This window comes from Pygocentrus nattereri, chromosome 1 (assembly GCF_015220715.1).
Source record: "Pygocentrus nattereri isolate fPygNat1 chromosome 1, fPygNat1.pri, whole genome shotgun sequence".
Classification (NCBI taxonomy): Eukaryota; Metazoa; Chordata; class Actinopteri; order Characiformes; family Serrasalmidae; genus Pygocentrus; species Pygocentrus nattereri.
The window spans coordinates 53,311,204-53,333,744 of record NC_051211.1 but is presented as its reverse complement, the minus strand read 5'-3'; the positions used below and the strand labels follow the sequence as shown (position 1 = coordinate 53,333,744).

Genomic DNA, 22,541 nt, shown 5'->3' with positions numbered 1-22,541 from the left:
AGTGACATTCTCTCAGCACAGACAGCTGCTCGCGCTCAGGGCCACAGAACGTTAAAGTTTTAGTCCATCGAACATCTTACATGCTTTAAAATGTCTTCAAAGGCCCCGCAACCCAGAAGGATAAGTGGTTTAGAAGATCTATGTATTTGTGTAGTTTGTGTTTATTTGCTGAAAAAAGTGTTAATATTTGAATTTTAAAAATATAGAATATTAATTAATAATTGTAAATTGAGCTCATGATGTAATTGATGATATTAATCTGTGGCGGCTGTGAAGGTGTCAAGGAAAAATATGGACCCGAGAATTTCTTGTTACTTTTTATTGTTTTTCTGTTTATTTGAATTATGAATACGACTTTATTCTAATGTATATTGTGATAAACTCACTGCGGAGGTACATTGTTTAAAAATTTGCTTAGATGCCTAAAACTTTCACACAGTGCTGTGTATATATATATATATATCGCTGCTGTTGGGGAAAAACCTTCTATCTCCATTTTTGTAATTTTTCAGTTTTTGACAAAATGTAAATTTCATGATAGACAGCAGCGATATATATATATATATATATATATATATATATATATATATATATATATATATATATATATATATATATATATATGAATGAACATATTTTAAACATATTTAAAAATGTATACAACACAATCTCTATCAATCTGAAGAACAATTTACTTTCATTTTAAAGAGGAACGAGGCAGAACAGAAACAGAAACAAGCTCCCACTGTAACTTTGATAATCAGACAGCTTTGGTCTTCATACGCCGTCTGTCACTGATCCTTCAGTTGCACTTAGATTTGAGTGTTTATGCATCATTGAGCTGGACCTGCTGGTGGTCATCCTCCTCGCTAAGCTAACATTAGCCTCCCTGTTAAGGATATGAATCAAAAGTAGCAAAAACTTTGAACCAGTCAGATTTTAGTCTTTATCCTCTAAACTTGAATCAGTGAGGCTTTAATGAGAGGAATCTGTGTGTTTGCATGTAAAGCTGTTCAGGTTTGCTCACAAAGCTAACGTTAGCTTCTAGCGCTAACGTCTAGCGACATGGTTGCCGGACCTCACCTCATGTTTAACCCCAGTGGTGTTGCTGCGAGGACTTGAGGGCTGAGGCTACTCGTGGTTTGTGGTTGCACTTATGGCTCAGGCGTTGGCCTCAAGCAAAACAAACAAGACTCATGGCTCATTAGCATGTCGCTGTCGTTGGAAGAAAACCTTGTATCTCCAAAACGGTCACTTTACAGGAGAAGGAAAAAATATACTTTACTTTTAATGCAAGTCAATGGAACCAGACGCTTTTCCAAGTCATTTTGGGCTGTTTCTTCTGGTCCATTCATCATGAAATTTACACACAATGTGTAGGACAACAGGCGTTTTCAAATTATGACAAAAACTGAAAAACGACAAAAATGGAGATACGAGGTTTTCTTCTGACAGCAGCGATATTTCAGTATGTTTGACTATGATAGGTTCAAGCTCATTTCTGGTGTACAAAACTGAGCTGCTACACAGAGTCCCATATATCGTCTTTATTTGGATGAACTCAGAAAGCCCATGTAACTATAGTAAACCATTCAAGGGGAGTCGATCATTTATCATGATTCGCTTATTGATCTACTTCTCATGCATGAGGCTACGTGAACTTTTAAACATTGGGAAATGTGATATCCTACATTAATGCCACATTTGTTATACCTAACATAGATGAGATTGTTCTAGAAACTAGGCTGTGCTGGCTAAACGTGCCGTAGATGAGCCTCCTGTACAGTTCAGTGTTTTACACATCAGAAATAAAAAGCAGTTTCATGTCTCGGGAAAAACACATGAGTAAAACGGGACTTTTTCAAACGGCCTCTAGGCATCAGGCTAAGCAGCCACAAACTCTCAGATGGTAAAGTCTATGTAACCTTCACAATTCTGTTCTTCGTTTCTAGATAAATTACAATTTTATGGCTGAATCATAGATGCCAATTTACATCGCCGGTCTCTATGTGTGATAAAATATGATCATATTGCCCACCACTAATACAAATGATCCATAAACATCTTCCATGCCCGCTGTGGTGGTATGATTTGGCTTTGAATGTCTGAGCTGTCTGAAGAGTAAGTGGACGTATGCTTTATTAGTAAGTGTTGCATTGTTTGTTGACGTAATTTTCACATGCTGTGTTGACCCTTGTGTGGTGTTCTATTCTGTGGGACCCTTTTCAATGTTTACCAAAAGGCAAAAAGATGTGGTGTATTATTATTTCAGCCTCAGATTCTTAGTCTTTGCTCATTTTCTGTGAAGAACATATAAAATAACCCACTTTCTGTTCACCCCCCACACATTTATATTACACATGTGGTGTTGGGCTGAACCCGCGGCGAGTAAAAGTGTGGAGGTGCTGTGTCCTTCACTCTGTTCTCCTCTTACATGGCTTGCTGTCAGTGTGTGTGTTTGTGTTTGTGTGTGTATGTTTGTGTGTGTGTGTGTGAGGGTGGACAACATGTACAGGCTGCTGACTGGCTACAGCTGCTACAGTAGAACCCTACGCTGTACACTGTGATATTTTAAACATCTGGTATTTTTATATAAATTATTGTGGCTGTATTGATTTTATAAACCAATAATGTAGCAGATCCACCAGCCCACTGAGTAACAAACACATCAATACCACACAAGGCTTAATCTTGCTATTGTTTTGTTGGAATATGTAGGATGATGACTGCACCGCTGACAGAGCTATATCAGGCTATAATCTCATCAGGCCATTGCGTGACACAATGTGCTAGGGTTGTATTGGTGGGCAACGTGGTCTTTATGTGACCACGGCAGGCCACTCAGTGGCTTTTAAACAACAACAAATAGCAAAAGTAATTTAACTTTACTTTAGAGTGTCAAACTTTTTGGAAAAATTTAATTCAAGAGATTTGTTTCTAGAAGCGATTGTCCATCCATCCATCATCGTTGACCGCTAGTCCAGACAGGGTTGCAGTAGCAGTTGGGAGAGCAGAGAATCCCAGATGACCCTGTCCCCCGCAACTTTCTCCAGCTCATTCCCGGGGACCCCAAGCCGCTCCCAGGCCAAATTGGAGACATAATCCCTCCAGCGGGTTCTAGGACGACCCCGGGGTGTTGTCTCGGTAGGCCGTGCCTGGAACACCTCCCACTGGGAGGCGTCCAGGGGGCATCCGGATCACATGCTTGAACCACCTCAGCTGGCTCCTCTGAATGTGGAGGAGTAGCGGCTCTACTCCAAGCTCCTCCCAGATGACCGAGCTCCTCACTCTATCTCATAGCGTGTAGTCACCACCCGATGAAGAAAGCTCATTTCCGCCGCTTGTATTCGTGATCTCATTCTTTTGGTCATTACCCACAGCTCATGACCACAGGTGAGGGTTGGGATGTAGATCGACCGGTAAACAGAGAGCTTCGCCTTTTGGCTCTTTACCACTACAGTCCAGTACAGTGACCGCATTAGAAGCGATTAAGCAACCTGATTTCAGTTTTTATATACCAGAAGCCTCAAAGCCAAAAAGTATGACTAAAATGGAAGAAAAACAACAACAAAAAACACCGTAGCTAGTCTCCATCGTGGTGCTGTGCTGTGGAGCCCACACGTAACCCACTATGACATCACAAAAAATTCCCTGACCAACAAAATTTGCAGCCAGGTTTGGGGCCCTCCAAATACAGCGTTTGTGTCCAGGGGCCTATTACTCAGTGATCTGGTTGTTACTGTGAACTCATCAAAGTGTCCCAAATTCATCAAAGATGTTGAGAAAGTTGATGTGGAGTTTTAGCAAAGTGTTTATAATGAAATGCAAGTGTAGTAGAGCTTCTCTAGCTAAGCTGATATGCTCTGATACCCAGTGAAGCGATTAAACTTGTCTCCATCAATCAAGCATGCGAAACAAATAAGACTCATGGCTCATGACATTGTCGCTGTTGTCGGAAGAAAAGCTTATATCTCCAGAATGGTCAATTTACAGGAGAAGGAAAAAACACACTTCACTTTTAATGTAAGTCAATGGAACTAGACGTCTTTCCAAGTCATTCTGGACCATTTCCTTTGGTCCATTCATCATGAAATTTACTCACAATGTGAAGGACAACAAGCATTTTCAAAATATGCCAAAAACTGAAAAACGAAACTAAAAGGAGATACGAGGTTTTCTTTCAACAGCAGCGATATTTCAGTATGTTTGACTATGATAGGTTCAAGCTCATTTCTGACGTACAAAACTGAGCTGCTACACAGAGTCCCATATATCGCTTTATTTGGATGAACTCAGAAAGCCTTAGTTTCAATGGAAAAATGAAAAAAAACCTATATAACCATAATAAGCCGTCCAAGAGGAGTTTATTGTTTATTAAAAGCCTATATAACCGTAATAAGCCATCCAAGAGGAGTTTATTGTTTATTAAAAGCCTATATAACCGTAATAAGCCATCCAAGAGGAGTTTATTGTTTATTAAAAGCCTATATAACTGTAATAAGCCGTCCAAGAGGAGTTTATTATTTATTAAAAGCCTATATAACCGTAATAAGCCATCCAAGAGGAGTTTATTGTTTATTAAAAGCCTATATAACCGTAATAAGCCATCCAAGAGGAGTTTATTGTTTATTAAAAGCCTATATAACCGTAATAAGCCATCCAAGAGGCGTTTATTGTTTATTAAAAGCCTATATAACTGTAATAAGCCATCCAAGAAGAGTATATTATTTATTAAAAGCCTATATAACTGTAATAAGCAATCCAAGAGGAGTTTATTATTTATTAAAAGCCTATATAACTGTAATAAGCCATCCAAGAGGAGTTTGTTTATTAAAAGCCTATATAACTGTAATAAGCCATCCAAGAGGAGTTTATTGTTTATTAAAAGCCTATATAACTGTAATAAGCAATCCAAGAGGAGTTTATTATTTATTAAAAGCCTATATAACTGTAATAAGCCATCCAAGAGGAGTTTGTTTATTAAAAGCCTATATAACTGTAATAAGCCATCCAAGAGGAGTTTATTATTTATTAAAAGCCTATATAACTGTAATAAGCCGTCCAAGAGGAGTTTATTGTTTATTAAAAGCCTATATAACTGTAATAAGCCATCCAAGAGGAGTTTATTGTTTATTAAAAGCCTATATAACTGTAATAAGCCATCCAAGAGGAGTTAACCATTATAAAAACACATTTTTGATAGCAGTGAGTTGTTTTTTTATTGATTTACTTCTCACACATGAGCAAATGTGAACTTATTGGATGATGTGATATTCTACATTAATGCCACGTCTCCATCGATCAAGCATGCATCGTATAACAATTTACTGGGATATTTAAAAAAATTGGTAACCTAATTCATCAAAAGTTGGAAGCAATTCAGCAGTGAAGTCTGGTCCCTGCTGGGTACCAACTGCTAAGGCTTTCTTTGTGTTAGTGTCTAGCAGGTAGCAGAACACTCTCTGATTAGCAGGGCCCTTTTTTGTAATATCCTAAATGGGCCAGATCTAGATTTGCAATGGGGCTTTTCTTTTCCCGAGTTGGCTATTGTTGCTGTTAATACAAGCTAAAGATGTCTGAACTTGCAAGATCACCCTTTCCTGTGTGGTCTTTTGTGTGTGGCATTAGTAAAAACAACCCTGCATTGGTCGCATTCTGACTAATTCGAAAAAGAGCTTGACCACTTCGGACGTACGAACAGATCATTTAGAAACAACTTTTTAGCCTGTAATGAAACTCTCTAATGTTTTCAACCCATGAGTGTGGCTCACTGTTGATCTCAGAATGACTGAAAGGCATTAACAGGGGATTGTCTTGCAGTGGAAGGTGATCAATATAGGAAAATGTTTGTTTGTGCTTATATCAGGTCAATATAATATATACATGTAACAAAACAGTGATGCATTGAACACACAGGCTGTGTCCTGCTGATGGCTATAATGTGTGAATTGCATCTTACACATGCTTAGCTGTAAGCAGTAATTAGCTAACATGACAAACAATTACAGCTGACCAACAGTTTGATTAGAGCGACTTACAATTTGATCAATTTACACAGGTGGGTGAAGGTGGTGTTAGGAGTCTTGCCCAAGGACTCTTATTGGTATAGTGTAGGGTGTTCGCCCAGGTGGGGATTGAACCCCAGTCTACAGTGTAGAAGGCAGAGGTGTTAACCACTACACTAACCAACCACCATTAACAGGACTGACCAGAAGGGTGGTCATGCTAGCCTGGCACTTGCCACCTCTGGCCTCTCCTCTAGTCTGAAGTTCGCTTCTTTAATTTTGCACCAGTTCTACATGGTAAGCATAGCTAACAAGTAAAGGAAGATTAGGCACAATTAACTAAAATAGTGAAAATATAAGCACAGATTCCGGCTCCTACCACAGTTTTTGGCTATATGATATACTTTTGTCCATTTGTATCAATAACTACATATCATACAGTGTCTGAAATGACGTAAACAGATTTAAAGCCTATATAACCACTCCACATGGTTTGAGGCAAGTGTGTGATGATTTAGGCGGGATGAATTGGTGGGATATATGCTGGGGTATCTTACTTGTCAGCTGCATTAGCTACTTTCGAGTTACACTAGTCTCGTAACACCAGTGCAAAACTAAAGATATAAACTTCTGACACCAGTTGTGTCTTGGCTGATTGACATTTGAGCTAACTGGGGAGGAGGGCTGTGTGAGTTGTTTGCCAAGCTATTGCTATAATATATGAAGAGATACCTTTTTTCTCAGAAGTGTCACTCTGCCTCGAAACACAGCTGTCAGTGCCAACACTCGAGCTCGGAGACCAGGGGGAAGAAGATCTGGAGATGTCTTCAGCGTAGGTGTGCTTTGGACACAAAGACACATTAATAGCAACACTTGTGTGCGCGCAGGCATGCAAACATATGTAGGTGAGCTGTAATGCTCAGCGGAGGCATCCACCCACACCCTCCCGCACCTCAGTGGACAAAATAAGTTTTATCCGAACGTACGTATGACTTCCAGGCATGTGGATGCAGGATTCACATGAACCTGAACATGAAAATCATAGGGTTCTCATTCGTTTCCAAATTTCATCAGGCACTGAGGGTGTATATCATGCATATCACAAGCACAGTCAGTGGTTCCAGATCCTGGACGGTTACATAGCACCAGCTTGCGAGTTGTTAGAAAGTCTATATTTAGAAATGGTAAACAAATTTGGGTTTAAATGACTTATATCATAATAATAATCCATCCATCCATCCATCCATCCATTTTCTAAGCCGCTTCTCCGTCAGGGTCGCGGGGGGGTGCTGGAGCCTATCCCAGCAGTCTTCGGGCGGAAGGCAGGATACACCCTGGATGGGTCGCCAGTCCATCGCAGGGCAGACAGACAGACACAGACAGTCACTCACACCTAGGGGCAATTTAGCATGTCCAATTGGCCTGACTGCATGTCTTTGGACTGTGGGAGGAAACCGGAGAACCCGGAGGAAACCCACACAGACACGGGGAGAACATGCAAACTCCACACAGAGAGGACCCCGGTCGCCCGGCCAGGGAATCGAACCTCCTCGCTGTGAGGCGACAGCGCTACCCACCACGCCACCGTGCCGCCTCATAATAATAATAATAATAATAATAATAATAATAATAATAATATTATAATAATAATTTTTTTTTTCATTTTTCTTCATAATTAGAGCTCAGCAGCTCAAAATGATTTCAAAATGGTTGGACCAATAGAAATGCACCATCTTGGTCTTTTCAAACCACAGGACATGGTTCCAGTAATCCATGTTCTGGGACTGCTTGTCTTCAGCAAACTGTTTCCGGGATTTCTTGTGCTTCAGCTTCAGAAGAGGCTTCCTTCTGGGACGATGGCCATGCAGACTGATTTGAATTGAGCGGCGTATGGTCTGAGCACTGACAGGCTGACCTCCCACTTCTTCAACCTTTGCAGCAATGCTGGCAGCACTATTTTTTGAGGCCAACCTCTGGATATGACGCTGAACACGTGGACTCAACTTCATTGGTTGACCCTGGCGAGGCCTGTTCCAAGTGGAACCTGTCCTAGAAAAACTCTGTATGACTGTGGAATATTTAGTAGTGAGGAAATTTCACGACTGGACTTGCTGCACAGGTGGCGTCCGATCACGGCACCACGCTGGAACTCACTGAGCTCCTGAGAGCGACCCATTCTTTCACTAATGTCTGTAGAAGCAGTCTGCAGGCCTAGGGGCTCGGCTTTATACACCTGTGGCCATGGAAGTGACAGGAACACCTGAATTCAGTGATTTGGATGGGTGAGTGAACACTTTGGGAAATATAGTGTACATCTTGCTGCTGTTGGAACAAAACCTCATATCAGCATTTTTGTTTTTCAGCTGTTGACATAATTTGAAAATGCCTGTTGCCCTTTATACTGTGTGTAAATTTCATGATGAATGGATCAAAAGAAACGACCCAAAATTACTTGGAAACATGTCTGGTTCATTGACTTACATCAAAATTAATTGTTTTTTCTTCTTCTGTCAATGTATATATATATATATATATATATATATATATATATATGCACAAAAGCAGTATGGGGTGTGTGCGTGTGTGTATGTCTGTTCAATAGTTCAGCTCAATATGAACTCTGCATGATGCAGTGAGTGAATACTGCCTCTTGTTTCCTTCATACTCGGCCCCCAGGAAGCTCTATTGTGACTGAGCACACATGACAGCGGCTTATAACACGTTCATTTTCCTGACAAATTCTCTCCCACTTCATAAAAGACCAAGATCAATAACCCCCTAATATCCATGTGCACCTGCATGCATTGCGGTGAGTCCTACCACTCACTGCTACCGTTTACCCCCTGAGCCTTGCCCTCTGACTCTGCCTTAATCCACACAACAGCACATCCTCTAAAAGTAAAGAATTAGCCACCTCAGAGTGGACAGAGTGGATGGGTCTGGAGCTGTAGAGGACTAAGAGCCTGACTTCTCCCCTCTTGGAACTCCTCTGAAGCAACTTCACCCCCCCCCCGGCCAACCACCCGCCCAGTGACTGATTAACCACACACACCTGCTGCTGGGCTGTGCACAGAAATCCCCATTCACTCCCAATCAGTTAGGCTTGCAAGGATGACAGCCATAAAGTTGTGTTTACTAATAGATTCCTTTGCCCTTTGTGTATATGTACGTGTGTGGGGGGGGGTGGATGGGCTCTGTGCTGGTGTTGGGATAGAGCTCGTTACCACTGGACTTCCAGTCTGGCTGCCCTCTCCACCAACTGGGACGAGCCTTGGTGACATATTTCTCTCAATCCAGCTTACTGGTGTGTAGGTTTCTGCAAACACAGCACATTTAAAACCGGTCAGCAGTTCCCAACTCAGGTTCTGAAGCACCCCTGCCCTACATGTATTAATATATGTAAATATATGACAATTGCATAAACATTTCACTGCTGTTGGAACAAAATCTTGTATCTCCAAAATGATCACTTTACAGGAAAAGTCAAAATGTGCTTTACTTATAATGAAAGTACTTTTGGGCCATTTCTTTTGATCCGTTCATCATGACATTTACACATAGTATAAAGGGCAACAGGCATTTTCAAATTATGGCAGAACCTGAAAAACGAATAAAATGGAGATACAAGTTTTTGTTCCAACAGCAGTGATACATATAATCGATTAATATGGACGGTAATTTTACATTTTATGACAGTATGTTTTAGCGTTTCCCTTTACTTAGTAGGGATGTGCATGACTACTCAAGTACTCAGTTAACCATTCGAGTATTTAAATACTGAAATCACGATTAGGGTATTCATTTGATTGGAGGAAGACAGAGAAAACATACAGACTCGCAAATCAATGAAACTCTGCGTTTAACAAGACACTTTGAAACATGAGTGTCTTAACGTGAGCCTGTGGTTCAGGACGCATTGCTAAGGACATGATAGAGAAGACAGATGAAGTGTGGCTTTATAACTAGGCTAACTACTCTAGCTGGTGTTTGGCGAGGTCCAGAAGCAGCGAATATATGTGCACATATATATATATATATATATATATATATATATATATATATATATATATATATATATATATATATATGTACATATCGACAGAGGAGAAAATACCCCACGTAAGACAACAAAGAACGAGGCCTCACAAGTGTTGTGCCACTCATCTGAAAAGGCAGCCTTTATTAGTCATCCAACACAGCACTACAGATCTTGCAGAGCCATCAAAACATCAAAACTATGGGGCAGTCATGGGCTGGAGGTTAGGGAACCAGCCTCGTGACTGGAAGTTCGCCGGTTTGATTCCCAGAGCCGACAGCACATGACTGAGGTGTCCTTGAGCAAGACACCTGCTCCCCGGGTGCTGCGGATTGGGCTGCCCACCGCTCCGGGCAAGTGTGCTCACTGTCCCCTAGTGTGTGTGTGTGTGTGTGTGTGCTCACTAGAGTGTATGTGGTGCTTCACTTCACGGATGGGTTAAATGCGGAGGTGAAATTTCCCCGTTGTGGGACTAATAAGGGCCTCAGCAACTGCTGAAGCTGCGAACCTCTTGGCCCTTCGGTACCCATCTTTTGCCTCCAGAGTCCCACAAGCCAACCAGACCTGATAGAACTCTTTCTTCAGCTTGACGGCTTCCTTTACCCAATGGGTTCGGGGATTGCCACCATGACAGGCAGCTACAACCTTACGGCCACAGCTCCAATCCACTGCATCGACAATGGAGGCACAGAACAGGGCCCACTCGGACTCAATGCCACCCTCTTGTTTACCGCTGTGTTTCATCACCTCTTCTTTTAACAAACTCTGTAAGTGTTTGGGAACTGAGGAGACTCTGCTATAGTTTTGAAAGTGAAATGCTTTCCATTCTCGCTTGATATATGATTCACCTGCTCAACATTTCAGGGTCCCTTGTCATATTTCCCATTTCATAAAGTGTCATAGGTTTTCAGTGGGTGACAGATCTGGACTGCAGGCAGGTCAGTTTAGCACCCCAACTCTTTTAATATGGAGCAATACTGCTGTAATACATGCAGTTTGGCACTGACTTGCTGAAATAATCAAGGTGTTCCCTGACAAAGACATCGTCTGGATGGCAGAATATCCTGCTGAAACATGTATATATCATTCAGCATTAATGGTCACCCATGCCATGTGCATTAATGCCGCCCATACCATCATGAATACTGGTTTTTGAACTGTGTGCAGATAACAAGCCTGATGGTCTTTAGCCTGGAGGATGCAGTATCCATGATTTCAAGTCCGATTTGAAGTCCTCAGTCCATTTTAAATGAGCTTGAGCCCAGAGAAGGGGGTGGCGTTTCTGGGTCCTGCTTATATATGATTTCTTCTTTGTGTAGGAGAGTTGTAACTTGCCTCTATGGATGCAGTGACAAACTATTTTCACAAACAGTGGTTTTCAGAAGTGTTTCTGAGCCCGTGCAGTGATTTGGTCTACAGAATCATGTCCATTTTTAATACAGTGTCATAAAGATCTTGACTAGCCAGGGCTTTTTTTGGCCTTATGCCTTAAATAAAGAGATTTCTCCAGAGTGTCTTACTCTTTTAATGTTATCATATACTGCAGATAAAAAGAAGAAGTTATTTGTAATCTTATGTTGAGAAATAATATTCTTGACTTGTTGCACTATTTGATGGTGCAGTCTTTCACAGAGCGGTGAACCCCTCCTCATCTTTATTTCTGAAAGACTCTGCATTACACAACTTTTCCAGCCCATTGGTCCCCCGTCCCAACTTTTTTGGAATGTGTTTCTGGCATCAAATTCAAAATGGGAGAATATTAAATAGAAAAACAGTAAAATTTCTCAGTTTCTATATTTGATCGGTTGCACTATTTTCAAATAAATACAGGGTTTAAATGATTTGCACATCATTGCATTTTGTTTTCATTTACATATTGCACAGCATGCCAACTTCTCTGGAAACAGGGTTGTAAAACCAGGTTATTACAGGGTGTATATATATATATATATATATATATATATATATATATATCACTAAAATTTACAGACAAAGCGTACACTATATGGACAGACGTATTGGGACACCTGCATATTATCCCTACAGGAGAATCCCATTTATGAATCCCATTCTAAATCCACAGGCATTAATATGGAGTTGGTCCCCCTTTGCAGCTCTAACAGCTTCCACTCTTCTGGGAAGCTTTCTATAAGGGTTAGGAGTGTGTTTATGGGAATTTTTGCCCATTTATCCAGAAGCACATTTGTGAGGTCAGACACTGACGTTGGATGAGAAGGCCTGGCTTGCAGTCTCCGCTGTAGTTCATCGCAAAGGTGTTTGACGGGGTTGAGGTCAGGACTCTGTGCAGGCCAGTCAAGTTCCTCCACACCAAACTGGCTCATTCACGTCTTTATTGACCTTGCTTTGTGCACTGGGTCTCAGTCATGCCAGAACAGAAAAGGTTCTTCCCCAGACTGTTCCCACACATTTGGGAGCATGCAAATATGCAAAATGTATTGGTCTGCAGAAGCAATAAGATTTCCCTTCACTGGAACTAAGGGTCCAAGCCAACCCCTGAAAAACAACCCCATTATACCTCCTCCACCAAACATTACAGCTGGCACAGTGCAGTCAGACAGATAACGTTCTCCTGGCATTTGCCAAACCCAGACCCACTCATCAGGCTACCAGATAGAGAAGCGTGAATGCACAGAATGCGTTTCCCCTGCTTCAGCAAGTGGAAGAAACATGCTACTCTGCAGTTAGTGAGTCAGCAGAGTGTTGCCGACTTTATGCATTCTCCTCCTCAGCACTCGGTGTCCCACTCTGGAACTTTACATGGTCTGACTTCTCATGGCTGAGTTGCTGTGGTTCCTAAACGCTTCCACTTTTCAATATTATCACTCACAGCTGATCATGGAAGATCCAGGAGGGAAGAAATTTCACAAACCCACTTGTTACACCAGTGGCATCCTGTTACAGCATCACGCTTCAATTCAGTGGGCTCTTTAGAACGACCCACTCTTTCACTAATGTTTGTACAGGCAGGCTGCGCGGCGATTTTATACACCTGTGGCAATGGGGCAGAATGAAACACTTGAATTCAATGATCAAGAGGTGTGTGTCCAGTACTTTTGTCCATATAGTGCATATTTATCTTTGTTTCCTGTCATCGTTTCACGTTTCACAAAGCATGCAGTTTGACTGGCTGTGTTCAAAATCTCTTCGTGCTGCAGATGCAAAAGATGGAGATTCGGTTTAAAAAAAAAAAGTTTACTTAGTTCTTTAGTTGGATCAGATGTGTTAGAGCAGGTTAAACAACACAATGTACAAGGCCACCGACAATGCAGGCAAACCTTAACATACTGCAGGGTGCAAGAGAGGAGGGGAGAAGTAAAAAGAGAGGCACAGATAGTAATGCCATGCATTCGTCATGGCTGGAGTTCCATAATCCTTCTGTAAATAATGATAGAATTGCAGCTACACAAACCTGCAGCAGCACCTGTCCACCTGAAGCGTGCCAGGTGGGCACACACACACACACACACACACACACCCCAACGCAAGCACAGCTCAAGAGAAGCAGGGGCCTCAGGACGCACTCCGTCTTCCTTCTGTGCGCGCGCCAGTGTGTTTGTGTTTGTGCCAGACTTTAGAGACACATTAACACCGTGTCAAAACAGTCACAATCAAGATGGGAACGAGCTCCAAATCTGCCGCAGCCTGTTCTTCCTTTGTAGTCTCGTTATCTGAGGATCACCGAGGATCACGGCATGCCGAACAATACACAATGGGCACATGTCACAATCACACCTTGATTGGGGGCAGTAGCACGGGCCGGCGTGTGGATGCACCGAGGTTTGGGGTTAATGATAAACCCCCGGCCTGTTTCATCTCGATTAATATGGCTTTTTCATGACTCCATAAAGGTTGTTCTTTTGTGGAGGTGCAAATTTATGGCTGGGTTTAAGGGCCCGTCGCCGCGCGCCCTGGAGCAGATGAGAGGCATGCCGGCCCAAGTTCAAAGCGGCTCAGGCACACTCCCTCACACCCAGACACACGCCGTAAAGACATTACTTTCAAGGACATCCCAACGACCGACGCACCTGTCCATTAATGTTGACCCCTTTCCCCTCCCTTTTCCGACACCCTCTCCCTCTCCGTACACGCCTCAGCTTTAAAGATTGCAAACTTTCACCCGCTCCAACCAACGGTTGCGCTCTGTCTCGGCCCCCTCTACCTCTTTTGTTCATTTTTTTTTTTTTTTGAGTTTTATTAAAAGGCAATCAAGGTGTTGGTCCTGAACGCAAACACAGCAATCTGTGGTCAGATAAAGAAGGGAGATAATGGGGCCGAATGTTTCTGCTCGGAATTGCGCACAAATACGCACGCAATACAGGTCGCCTTCCTTCCACGTGGGCGCACACATTTACTGCCCCATGTCAGCCCCTGAGACTAGGCTTGTTACCCAGTTATTAATCTTAAGGCTTATTTTCCAGAAACTACTACATAGTCACTACAATGAAATAGTAGCCACTATTATATCACCTTTGTCGAAAGAAACCCTCGTATCTCCAAACTGGTAACTTTACAGGAGAAGGAAAAAACCTACTTTACTTTTAATGTGAGTCAATGGAACCAGACGTCTTTCCAAGCCATTTTGGGCCGTTTCTTTTGGTTCATTCATCATGAAATTTACACACAATGTAAAGAGCACAGGTACTTTCACAATATGCCAAAAACTGAAAAACGATAAAAATGGAGATACGAGGTTTTGTGTATGCATGTAGGGGAGAGGGGGGCACATGCTAATGTGGGGTAAAATCTAACATAGATATTTTATGTAGTAAAAAGGTTGAACATGCTTTGGATCATCTTCTCTTATTCCCACAGGAACGTTATCTGTGAATTTTGCCAGCAGTCAGGCAGATATTCACCAAGATTCACCCTGAAAAATGCTTTTATACCACAGTACACTGCGAAAAAATGGCTCGTCAGGTCAAGCCCAAAAAAATGATTTAATGTAGTAACAAGCAGTTGAACTAGTTTTATTCAACTAAAAAAATGATTTGATTCAAAGAATTCAAAGAGGTTTTATTTAGATTGAATAAAACAAATTAATTTACTAATTAATTTGCTCTCCAATATTAACAATCAGAGAAATCACTCATTTTTATCCAAATTTTGCAGGTCTTATGCACAAAATCATAAAGTACTGCAGAAAATACATAAAATCTATTTAAATTTGCTGTTCTACTTTATGGTTAAAAAACATTTTTAATCAATGTTTGCAGTTTAATTTTGCACAAATTCACCATAAAGAACTATAGAAAGTATATTTATAGTATATTTAAGTTCTATCTTGCTGATATTTGCTGTTCTACTTTGTGGTAAAAAACTATTTTTATAAATTTGTTCAGGTTTTATGCATAAATTCATCATAAAGTACTATAGAAAATATATGTATAGTGTATTTATGTTCTATCACGCTGACATTTGCTTTAAAAAGTCTTTCAAATCTTATATTATTAAATATTATATGTGGTAACAAGTAAACAAACTAGTTTTATTCAAACTAAATAAAGACAGAGTCTCTCAATCAAAGTATTTTAGTTTGTTTACTTGTTACCACAGGAAGTAATTTTTTTAAGTATATGTGATGAGCCGCTTTTAACGGTGCACAATAGAAAATACATCAAATTTATTTTAGTTCTATCAAGCTGATATTTGCTGTTCTCCTTTGGCAAAACCAGAAAGTGTTTGTTTTCATTCGTAGAAGAGATGTATAAGTTGCAAAAGATGTTGCCAGGATGTTTTTAATTCTTTAGCAAAAACTGAAATGTGCTAGGTTGAGCTTTACTCTCACATTTATGAAGCGATTCAGCAGGACGTCTTCACGCGGGGGATAAAAGGCCAAATCAGACACTGGATCTTTCTTCATATGTGAGAACTTCAGATTTGGGCCTCCTTCACATTTGGTACTGAAATCCAATGTATATCCAATATACAGCGATTAACCAATCATTGATCATCAATCCATCGTTGATCTGAACAGTCCGATCAGAATTCATGCTACTATTATGTCCACCCAGCTCCAGCTTCACTGCACATCCTTTACATCAACGCCATCAAAACGCCTGCAAATATGGCAAGTCTTTCTCGCTCTCTAGTGAGAGGAATCAGACGGACAGCTATTCTATATCACATTTCCCTCGAGGAGAATTTGAAAAGACAGCTGGAAGACACAGATTAGGTCACTTTAGATGGAATCTATCCTCATTTTGGCACTGAGCTTGAGCCCTTTTACTAGCGTTCTTCTTCACAGCAGGTAAAGGAAAGAAGCTGAGCCTCTTCTCTGTTTGCTCAGCTTCCACAATTAAAACAAGCGCAGAAAACGACAACTTTTCACTTTTTCTGCAAACTTTGCTCAAAGTGGACACGGTGGTGTCCCCTGTTAGTCCTCCGAGTTTAAAGCTGCGCCTTGCACTGCTCATTTTGACGTGGTTTGAAAGGAGTCTATTAATCTTAAGGAACTATAAAGGACAGCTGTGCCGTTTGTTGACGAGCATGTCGGATGGACGTCTTTGGCACTGTTTTTTTTTTACATGCTGGCCAGTTCAGGAGTCAGTCTGATGTCACTTAACACGAATGACCTACAATGTAAAAAACGGCTTGTCCATTTAGGCTAAGCAATCACTGCAAGTGGTAACTAGTTGTATTCAAGCTAGAATGTTTTGAGTGAATGATTCTTTCAATTAATTTAATTTTTGAGCTCAATAAGATTAGTTAATTCACTTATTATAAATAATAAAATAATTCAGACTTGGGCAGTAAATGGGTTTGAGGCCTATGGTTTTACTGGCAGTCTGAATGTCGCCTTAGAGTTCAAGTGCACACACACACACACACACACACACACACACACACACACACACAGAAAGAAAACATGTGCATGCCTAGACACATACACACACATATACAAACGCACTGCCTATCAGTCTCCCATGTCCTCCCCTGCGCTAGGCAGGTGCTGCGAGGCAGACCATATGATAGGGCCCATTACCTGTGGACTGATAATGTTGGGGAATGCCCACACTCCACACTTGAAGGCCAGCTTCATGATGGGCCCTTTGCCCCAGCGGGCTGCTCCAGTCCAGCCTCAGGGGGGATTCCGGCTCCTCCTCTGACGCTCTGCGCTCCAGTAGTAGGAGCTGGACACGGGACAGCGAGCCCAGGTCACCTGAATCACAGCCAACGGTCAGCGCAGCCAAACCAGGACTCACATCTGCAAGATAGAAGTGAAAAAACGAATGAAGGAGACAAATGAACTGCCCAAACAGTGGGACCTTTCACACACATAGAAAATGATTTTGGGTGTTCAGTGGTGGACAGTAACTGAGTAACTGAGTAACTGAGTAAATGTAATTAGTTTCTGTACTTTAGTATTTTTGGTGTATCTGTACTGAAGTTTCTCCGTTCTGGACTTTTTCCTTTCACTCCACTACATTTCAGAGTCTAATATCCGACTTTTTCCTCCTACATTTTGAGAAATCTGTCGTTCCTTTTGGTTTCTGTGTGTATAAAAACGTAACATGTCAAAACGAAAGAAGCGCAAAGCCAGAGCACCAATCAGGGCCCAGCGGTCACTTTGTTTAGAGCTGGTTTTGACCTGTTGGTCATACCGACCCAGTGCAGCTCACGGTTCATCGTCAGCGCAGCAGCGTAAAACTTTGGGAGAGTCTGTTCAACATAAATGATGAACTAACCTAACTTTGTGTAAATAGAGCTCAATATAGAAATATGTCCACATATGCAGTCGAGACTGACGCGGCTTTTTTCTGAATTTCTACAAACACCATTTCATTTTATAGTAAATGAGTTTGGGCTGGTTTATGTTTATGAACAGACGCCTACAGATCAACATAGTAAAGGAGCTCATCTGTGATCCTGAGTTTAAAGCCAGTTTTTATTCAACTTAAACTTGGAACTAAGTTGTAAATAAATCTGAAACTGAAACTTTGCTTGTGTGTAAAAAGTGATTTCAGAGCCACTCGGTTCTCCCTGATGGAAACTGTTTACCTTCAGTGTTTTGTGCTTCTGATCATTTTAATAGACGTCAGCGTCACTAATTAATGACGTTCTATTAAAAGACTGGTTTACCAAGAGAGACGCTGGAGGACTTTCACCTGAAATGAGTTCATGAAGCCAGTCTGGTTATAAAAATGATAACAGGACCAGATCAGAGCCAGAATTACTCTTTTAGTACTTTTACTTTATACTTAAGTACATTTGAAGGGAAATACTTTAGTACTTTTACTCAAGTGGAGGTCTAAAGGGAGGAACTTCTACTTTTACTGGAGGAATATTTTACCCTGGGGGTTAACTCAAGTACATGGTTTGTGTGCTTTGTCCACCACTGTAGGCGTTTTGGACAGAAACTAAATCTGATGCTACAGTTTCTCATTAGGTTGAATGGATTTTTCTGTTGAGTTAATTGCAGGTAATTTGTGGTCAAATGCTCAGAAACTACTGTGACCCTACAGTATAGGTATAAGGTGCACAGTTGCAAGAGTAAGGCATAGGAGTCTGAACCTAGTGAGAGAAGAGTTAAGGGGTTAAATGGACAGTTCACTCAAGAATGACTAATTCTAACCGAAAACCAGTAAGTTCCCATTAGCTTTATGCAAATGACAGCATGGTTGCCGGTCCCCATTACCATTCATTTATCATCCGTCATGGAAGTTTAGGTGGATGACATGTTCTGTCAAGATCACTATAACTGTAAAGAAGATTTACATAACTGTAAAAAAGCTCAAAAAGCTTTATAGACTCATAACGCTCTTGGCTAACCGGGCTGTACTGTTGCAACACTTTGATTAAGACATTACATTTGTTGCTTTTTTGTACTTAAGCTGGTCTATAAAAATGATAAAGATTTTAAAGGTGTGGAAAACGCCCCACCCTGCGACCTCTCTCCATTCTCCTAGTGCTCCTAGCTAACAGTCACACCCTCTGGCATGATGGTGGGCTTCCTGCCCATGCAAATCACCTGCCCACGCTCAGAGGGCGTGGCCTTTTGGGGGAATTCAGAGGCCCCCCTCCCACCACCACCATCCCTGCCTGTCAATCAAAGCAAGCATGGATTAGTCTGAGTGTCTTTTCTGCCCCAGGCTACGGCTTTCACCTAGTTAAAGTTGTAAGTGGGTGTTTGTGTGTGTTTGCAAAGCAGAGTCAAGCTGGGAAGGAAAGAAAGAGAGACAGAGAGGGACGGACAGCCAGTCAGACAGAGAAATGAGGATCAGCACAGGTGTGACATACAGTGGCAACCCTCACTTTGAGCCGGATGGACATTAACCCCTTCATTTCTCCTACTACAGAGAAAAGAGTGGCCACTCTGGTCAGCTTTTGAGATTTAAAATCTGTGATTGGTCGGCTGAAATATCTAACTGTTTAGGAGTGAGCGGTATGGCTATACCATACCATAATACAACATTGTGGATGCTTAAGTAAGCCTATTTTGTAGATTAGCAATGGCGTATGATGACGCTGGAACACATTAATCACAATAATAACAATGTCATTAACATTAATCACAATATTTAGCTCTGTCTTTTTAATTGATGGATTTGCTGATATGTGTGAGATTGTGTTTCTCGTGCCAAACGTTTTTAACGTCAGGTAAAGACTGACCTTTTCTGCTGGTCCGGACGGCTAATTATCACGATCAGTTATTAAAGTGATAAAAGCCACCAAGAGCAGGTCATGCAGTGTGTAGATTAATCTGTGTCTGAGGACTATAACAAAACAAATTTGGTGAAAATCGGTTGAGTCATATGGAAGTTGTGGCTGATTTACTCCTGAGACTCGTCGTCTCTCAATACAAGTGAATCTGTTCACAAGCGGATCTTGACCTCTCCAACATGGCGGACACGCAGACGAATTGGCCCAGATAGAGAACAACAGGCAACACAGCATCTGGGTATGTTAATCTATGGTCAAGACAGAGAAGAGCCTTGATGCTTGTTGGTTAGTCGATAGATTAACCAGATATAGAAGTTGCATCTCCTCATACGACTTCAGCACTGAGACGAACTGTGTGTAGGTTGACTGCAATTCACAAACCGCATTTGCATTTCCACACCACAAGTGCGAGACAGACTGCATTTGTGTGTTTGAGAAAGAATGGGGGGAGAGGGAGTGAGAGGGAGCGAGAGGCTTTAAATGAGGAAGTGGGGTCAGAAGGTCATGTCAGTGGGTCAGGCCGTTGAATCAGTTAAACACCTTTTAACACCTTGTCAGGGATCAGGAGGAAATCCTGAGGGAGAAATTAGGGCAGGTAATGCCCCTCGGCACGAATCGCCAACCGCACTCACACACAGGACACACTCATGGACAAACACAGCCTGTGGTCAATGTAGCAGAAGAGTCTAATTGAGGGATTAAAGTAACAACAACAAACAGATGAGAAATAGAGCAGTCAGCTCTGTCGCTGACACAATGACCAGAGCGACGGTAACAAGGTTTACTCTGAAGAGAGTGACTTTAACAGTGTTGAGTTAACCCCTTAGATGGCCAGGGGCTCCAGCAGACCCAACACCCATTACACACTTCTACATTTACTGAACAATAAGCCTCAGTATGTAGTAAGCCCGGGATTGTAAGGGGTTATAGAGGATTTTTTTGAGTTGCTAAGATTAAGTGACCCACAATGGGGAAATTTCACCTCCGCGTTTAACACACACATACACACTAATGAGCACACACACACGAGGGGGCAATGAACACACTTGCCCAGAGTGGTGGGCAGCCCTATCCACTGTGCCCGAGGATCAGTTGGGGGTTAGGTGTCTTGCTCAAGGACACCTCAGTCATGTACAAACAGGCTAAACCGACCGTCTGCTCGCCGCCTTGAGACGTCACCTAGGTATAACTATATCGAGACTGTTTCACTGCCCCGAATCAAACACAAACTTAGAAAATCTCCATCAGTTTGTCTAAATAACTTAATTTATATAAAAATATCAGATCCAGTGTCTAACTGCTGCACCTCTGAACTAAGGTTTGGTTTGTTTAATATAAGATCACTCAACTCTAAGGCTCTCATTGTAAACGATACAATACTTTATCATAAAGTTGATGTATTATGTCTCACAGAAACATTAAGCCTGATGAATATTTCTCATTAAATGAAGCCACCCCTGTAGGTTATAACTATGTACACAGCCCTAGACTAGCTGGCAAAGGAGGTGGTATATGTGTCATTAATAAAAATTCATTAGACATCAATCAGCAACACAGTCTCACTTTCAATTCTTTCAATTCATGAACATAACCAATCCAACCAAATAATAGCGTACTTAACCTAATCAGTATTTATAGGCCACCAGGACCTTATTCGGAATTCTTAAAATAATTCAGTGACTTAGTTGCAGACCTAGCAGTGAGCACTGGGAAAGTAATAGTTGCAGGAGATTTTAATCTTCACTATATCCATTAAAAAAGGCATTCTCATCTATCTTAGACTCTGTAGGCCTTACTCAAAAGGTAATAGGGCCTACTCATCACTGTAATCACTCCTTAGATTTTGTTGTGACTCTCGGTGTTGACAGACATAATCTAACTGTTCTTCCACAAGCTTCAGTAGTTTTAGATCATTACCTCATTACTTTATTAGGTACACCTGTTCAGTTGCTTCTTAACACAAATAGCTAATCAGCCAATCACACGGCTGCAACTCATTGCATTTAGGCATGTAGAGGTGGTCAAGACGACTTGCTGAAGTGCAGACCGAGCATCAGAACGGGGGAGAAAGGGGATTTAAGGGGCTTTGAACGTGGCGTGGTTGTTGGTGCCAGACGGGCTGGTCTGAGTATTTCAGAAACTGCTGATCTGCTGGGATTTTCACGCACAACCATCTCTAGGGTTCACAGAGAACGGTCCGATAAAGAGGAAATATCCAGTGAGCGGTCAGTTGTGTGGACGAAAATGCCTTGTTGATGTGAGAGGTCAGAGGAGAATGGGCAGACTGGTTCCAGATGATAGAAAAGCAACAGTAACTCAAATAACCAACCAGAATCTCTGAGGAACGTTTCCAACACCTTGTTGAAAGTCTGCCATGAAGAATTAAGACAGTTCTGAAGGAAAAAGGGGGTCCAACCTTTTACTAGCAAAAACCTATTCAAATCAACAGAAACAATCCTAGAGTCTTATTTAGCGCAATCGCGAAATTTATCAAGAACCGGGCAGGATCTGAACCTCAAATACCCGCCAACTATAGCAGCAATGAAGCAGTGCCAGTGGTGGTAAATGATTTGCAGGTGTGTCTGGATAAGCATACCTGTGGTAGGTGAGGTGGGATCGGTGTCGCTGCAGTCAGGGTGGTCCCGAGACAGACAGGACCCAGTCCTGGGGGCCACAGCCTCCAGCTCAGCGAACATGTCTGACTCAGAACGGCTGAACGGGGAGCTGAGAGATGCTCCCGTCTCTGTGTCACCTGAAAGAGACCGAACACACATCTCATCAGAGGACGAACCGCAGGCGACGCTCAGACACAGCTGTGC

At 41.8% G+C, this 22,541-nt stretch overlaps 1 protein-coding gene across 4 annotated transcripts in view; it reads right to left on the bottom strand.

Moving 5' to 3' along the window:
- Positions 1 to 22,541, bottom strand: part of LOC108435459 — a 116,533-nt gene that overhangs the window by 50,360 nt on the left and 43,632 nt on the right. For all 4 annotated transcript variants that reach the window (XM_017711315.1, XM_017711316.2, XM_017711318.2 and 1 more), the window contains 4 exons: positions 22,319 to 22,474; positions 17,045 to 17,266; positions 9,230 to 9,321; positions 6,738 to 6,846 (listed from right to left, as the gene is read on the bottom strand). In XM_017711315.1, the coding sequence (XP_017566804.1) occupies positions 6,738 to 6,846; positions 9,230 to 9,321; positions 17,045 to 17,266; positions 22,319 to 22,474 (579 nt within the window). The remainder of the gene's footprint in view (positions 1 to 6,737; positions 6,847 to 9,229; positions 9,322 to 17,044; positions 17,267 to 22,318; positions 22,475 to 22,541) is intronic.